The sequence below is a fragment of the Eschrichtius robustus genome, chromosome 9 (genome assembly GCF_028021215.1).
Source record: "Eschrichtius robustus isolate mEscRob2 chromosome 9, mEscRob2.pri, whole genome shotgun sequence".
Lineage (NCBI taxonomy): Eukaryota > Metazoa > Chordata > Mammalia > Artiodactyla > Eschrichtiidae > Eschrichtius > Eschrichtius robustus.
Window position 1 is genome coordinate 31,411,480 of NC_090832.1, and position 4,874 is coordinate 31,416,353.

The 4,874-nt window shown below is 49.7% G+C and overlaps 1 protein-coding gene across 1 annotated transcript; it reads left to right on the plus strand.

The window, feature by feature from the left end:
• Positions 1–686: 686 nt before the first annotated feature.
• On the plus strand, positions 687–3,741 carry CCN2 (cellular communication network factor 2). Its single transcript, XM_068550977.1, has 5 exons — positions 687–792; positions 900–1,122; positions 1,396–1,647; positions 1,779–1,990; positions 2,388–3,741. Exons 1-5 carry the CDS (start codon positions 727–729, stop codon positions 2,682–2,684), a joined length of 1,050 nt encoding a protein of 349 aa, XP_068407078.1. The 5' UTR covers positions 687–726; the 3' UTR covers positions 2,685–3,741.
• Positions 3,742–4,874: the final 1,133 nt, after the last annotated feature.

Genomic DNA, 4,874 nt, shown 5'->3' on the forward strand with positions numbered 1-4,874 from the left:
TTCAAAGGCAGACAGCCTCTAAAACTAAAAATCATTATCAAACCAATAAAAAAGGAAACCTTTTCGAATTTTTTAGGAATCCCTGCTATTAGCCTCTTCAGCTACCTACCTCCTGCAAAGGATTTATGTCAGTGTGTAGAACAAGCACAGCTATTAGAAACAGAAGTGAGTGGCATAAAAATAATGATAATCACTGCCGATGTATTTTTTTTAAATGATATAAATCAGGAGTGATGCGAAGAGGCAAGAGGAAAAAAAAAATCCTATTTGGTGGCTGGAAATACTGAGCCTTTTTTTTTTTTTTGGTGAGCTGGAGTGTGCCAGCTTTTTCAGACGGGAGGAATGCTGAGTGTCAAGGGGTCAGGATCAATCCGGTGTGAGTTGATGAGGCAGGAAGGTGGGGAGGAATGCGAGGAATGTCCCTGTTTGTGTAGGACTCCATTCAGCTCATTGGCGAGCCGGGGCCGCCCTGAGCGTATAAAAGCCTCGGTCTGCCCGTCCTGGCCTCACACAACAACTCTTCCCCGCCGAGAGGAGGCAGCCAGTGCGACTCCCACCGCCGACGACCCACTGCCTTCAGCCAGACGGCAGCCGCCCAGGCCGACAGCTCCCGAGACAGCAGCCCGGCGCGTCCCGACCCCGCCTCCGGCCCGAACTCGAGCCGCCCGCCCGGCCCGCCGCGCCACGCCCGCCCCGCCGCCGCCCGCCGCCCGCAGCGCCCCGACCATGTCCGCCGCCGGCCTGGGCCCCGTCCGCTGCGCCTTCGTGCTCCTGCTCGCCCTCTGCAGCCGGGTAAGCACCGGAGACCCCCGCGGCGGCCGGGGCCGGGCGGGGGACCGGGAGGGACCCCGGCGGCGCCGAGGGGCGTGCGCCCGGCTGACAGCCGCCTCCCTCCGCAGCCCGCCTCCGGCCAAGACTGCGGCGGCCGGTGCCAGTGCGCTGCCGGCCCGGCGCCGCGCTGCCCCGCCGGCGTCAGCCTGGTGCTGGACAGCTGCGGCTGCTGCCGCGTGTGCGCCAAGCAGCTGGGCGAGCTGTGCACCGAGCGCGACCCCTGCGACCCGCACAAGGGCCTCTTCTGCGACTTCGGCTCCCCCGCCAACCGCAAGATCGGCGTGTGCACCGGTAAGACCTGCAGCCCCCGTCCCCTTCCGCCTCCCCGGGCCCCTCGCCCCGTGCCACCGCCACCGGGGCGCCGGGGGACACTCGATGACCCACCACCTCTTCCCTCACGCTCACCGTCCCGCCGGAAAAGAAAGCCGCTCGAATTGCGTCCCTTCCTCAGGCTGTTCCCCTGGAGCCCTGCTCCCAGCTCCCATCCCCGACGCGCTTCCGGTTCAGGCTCGAGAACCGATGCTTGACCCCTGCACGTCCCCTTTTTCCCTTCCTCTCCTTCAGCCAAAGATGGTGCCTCCTGCGTCTTCGGAGGGACGGTGTACCGGAGCGGAGAGTCCTTCCAGAGCAGCTGCAAATACCAGTGCACTTGCCTGGACGGCGCGGTGGGCTGCGTGCCCCTGTGCAGCATGGACGTCCGCCTGCCCAGCCCCGACTGCCCCTTCCCACGAAGGGTCAAGCTGCCCGGGAAATGCTGCGAGGAGTGGGTGTGTGACGAGCCCAAGGACCACACCGTGGTCGGCCCTGCCCTCGCTGGTGAGCTGAGTCTTCCTCTAAGTCAGCCTCGTGATTCTCCCCCCTGGGGCTGAATCCTGACTTTGCCAAGGGCAGGGGGAAATGTCTTAGCCTGGCGTCTTACCTCGTGTTTGCGTGCTCTGCTCTCACAGCTTACCGACTGGAAGACACGTTTGGCCCAGACCCAACCATGATTCGAGCCAACTGCCTGGTCCAGACCACAGAGTGGAGTGCCTGTTCCAAGACCTGCGGGATGGGCATCTCCACCCGGGTTACCAATGACAACGCCTTCTGCAGGCTGGAGAAGCAGAGCCGCCTCTGCATGGTCAGGCCTTGTGAAGCTGACTTGGAAGAGAACATTAAGGTACGTTTTCTCCTCCTATTAACTCATAATCGTGGAACAAGAGTGGACAGGACCAAAGTTAGGACAGGACCAAAGTTAGGTCTCTTACCACCCTTGTTATTATAGGCCTGTCATCTCCAAAAATATCCAACCATTGAGCTGTTTTGATGGAATGAGATGTTATGTAATAGGAACCACCAATTTTCCACTCGGAAATCCTCCGCAGTGTTAGTTCATTCAAGACATCCCAGAAGAGGCCGTGTCTATTTTTGGAAAACTGGCAAATGAGACTCAACCTTCCCCTCCTCAAAACATAAACAGAAGTCAGACAGCCCTAAGGCGAGAACACACAGAGGTTGAAGAAAGCCACACCCCTTGCAGAGTCATTGATTTTTCTCTCCTCCCTTGTCTTCCTCAGAAGGGCAAAAAGTGCATCCGGACCCCCAAAATCTCCAAGCCTGTCAAGTTTGAGCTTTCTGGCTGCACCAGCGTAAAGACATTCCGGGCTAAATTCTGCGGCGTGTGCACCGACGGGCGGTGCTGCACCCCGCACAGAACCGCGACCCTTCCCGTGGAGTTCAAGTGTCCCGATGGCGAGGTCATGAAGAAGAGCATGATGTTCATCAAGACCTGTGCCTGCCATTACAACTGCCCCGGGGACAATGACATCTTTGAGTCGCTGTACTACAGGAAGATGTATGGAGACATGGCCTAAAGCCAGAGAGAGTGAGAGACATGAACTCTTTAGGCTGTCACTTGAACTGATTCACATCTCATTTTTGTGTAAACATGATTTCAGTAGCACAGGTTATTTAAATTTGTTTTTCTAACTGGGGAAAAGAAAAATTCCCACCAAATTCAAAATCTTGTGCCATATGACATTCAAACAGTCTGTCAACCCCAGACACTGGTTTGAAGGAAGTAAGACTTGACCGTGGGACTGCATTAGTGCATAGCACCAGCATGTATGCTAGGAGCAGTGGGAGGGGACCAATAGAAAGCCTTGTCATCTTACAGTAGTGATGTGCCTGCTATTTGGAGTGTCACTGGGAAGGAAGACTCACTGACCTGCCTGTAGCTCCAGTGACAGCTAGGATGTGCGTTCTCCACCCGTCATGAGGATGAGTCAAGTTCTTCTCTAAGTCATAACAGCAGATTCAGCTCTGACCTTCTGATTCGGATGACAGTGTTCAGGAATCAGAATCATGTCTATTAGACTGGACAGCTTGTGGCAAGCTAATTTGCCTGTAACAAGCCAGATTTTTTTTTTATTGATACTGTAAATACTGTGTGTATATATATATATATATATATTTGTACAGTTATCTAAGTTAATTTAAAGTTGTTTGTGCCTTTTTGTTTATGTTTTTAATGCTTTGATATTTCAAATGTTAGCCTCAATTCTGAACACCATAGGTAGGACGTAAAGCTTGTCTGATAACTCAAAGCATGAAATGGATATTCAAATGGAAATTCTGCTCAGTTAGAGCAACAGTTCATCAAAACAGGTTTTTTGCTAAAGGTGAGGCAGCAATGTCCTTGGAAGTCCGATTTGTAGGTTGGAAATGTGGTAGGCTCACTTTTAATGTACAAATGACCTTTATTAAAAAATGAGTGGCTCTGTATAGCTGATTGGTTTTTCCACCTGGAAGCAGTTGTTTCTACTTTGACTATGACTGTTTTTTTGGACAGTTTATTTGTTGAGAGTGTGACCAAAAGTTACATGTTTGCACCTTTCTAGTTGAAAATAAAGTATATATTTTTTCTACAAAGGGCTTGGTTATTCATTTATTCTCTAAACATTTCTGAGTTTTCTTGAGTAAAAATGGGAAGCTTTTGTTTGTCTTAAAACAATTCACTTATAATTTTCTAGATATCTTTTATCATCTAATCAATTGGTTAATCCCTTCAATAGAATTTTTACATGACTACACATCACACTGAATCAGGTGTCACAAATTTGCAGGCATATACACTGTATTGAGTACACAGGCATTTTTTGTTATCTTCACAGTACTTTATAAACACTTCAATTCTCTCTAGATTATTTCAGTCTCCACTAACCCCTGTTGTATTACACTTGGTCGTGTTTACATTTAATACCTCTCTGGCCATTGTAGGCATCTAATTTCCAACCTGTCATCACACAATAGCCCATGTGCCTTGCACATAGAAAAATGTTTTGAATTTGTATGCTCTACTGTAGATCACACACTAGCCTATGTGCCTTGCACATAGAAAATTTTTAACTATTTTTTGAATTTGTATGCTTTACTGTAGATTTATTTCTGAACTTGAATATCTTACTGTTAAATCTGAAAAAGTATAAAATCTCCATTAAAGTGGAACAACTTAATAAGTCTTATTTTGCATCGTTCTTTCATTTGTCAGATAACAAATCACAAATACATGATGGCATAAGTAGAAAAAGAAGGATAAGCAAATCTTCCATTCATTTGTATCATAGAAATTTGCCTTAAATTAAAAGCAACTCCTCCATTTCTCCTGATAAAGTTTTTCACTTTATCAGATCTCAAAATCAATAATTTACCAAGTGGTTTGACAAAATGAAATTGTTCAAGAAGCCCTGTGTAGGGCTTCCCTGGTGGCGCAGTGGTTGAAAGTCTGCCTGCCAATGCAGGGGACACGGGTTCGAGCCCTGGTCTGGGAAGATCCCACATGCCGCGGAGCAACTAGGCCCGTGAGCCACCACTACTGAGCCTGCGCATCTGGAACCTGTGCTCTGCAACAATAGAGGCCGCGACAGTGAGAGGCCCGCGCACCGCGATGAAGAGTGGCCCCCGCTCACCGCAACTAGAGAAAGCCCTAGCACAGAAACGAAGACCCAACATAGCAAGCAAGCAATCAATCAATAAATAAATCTTTAAAAAAAAAAGAAGCCCTG

Excerpts from the sequence above, each read along its gene's own strand:
- CCN2 (XM_068550977.1), top strand. The coding sequence starts at position 727 with ATGTCCGCCGCCGGCCTGGGCCCCGTCCGCTGCGCCTTCGTGCTCCTG. Across the intron at positions 1,123-1,395 it reads CAAGATCGGCGTGTGCACCG|CCAAAGATGGTGCCTCCTGC; the intron begins GTAAGACCTGCA and ends CCTCTCCTTCAG. Across the intron at positions 1,991-2,387 it reads ACTTGGAAGAGAACATTAAG|AAGGGCAAAAAGTGCATCCG; the intron begins GTACGTTTTCTC and ends TGTCTTCCTCAG.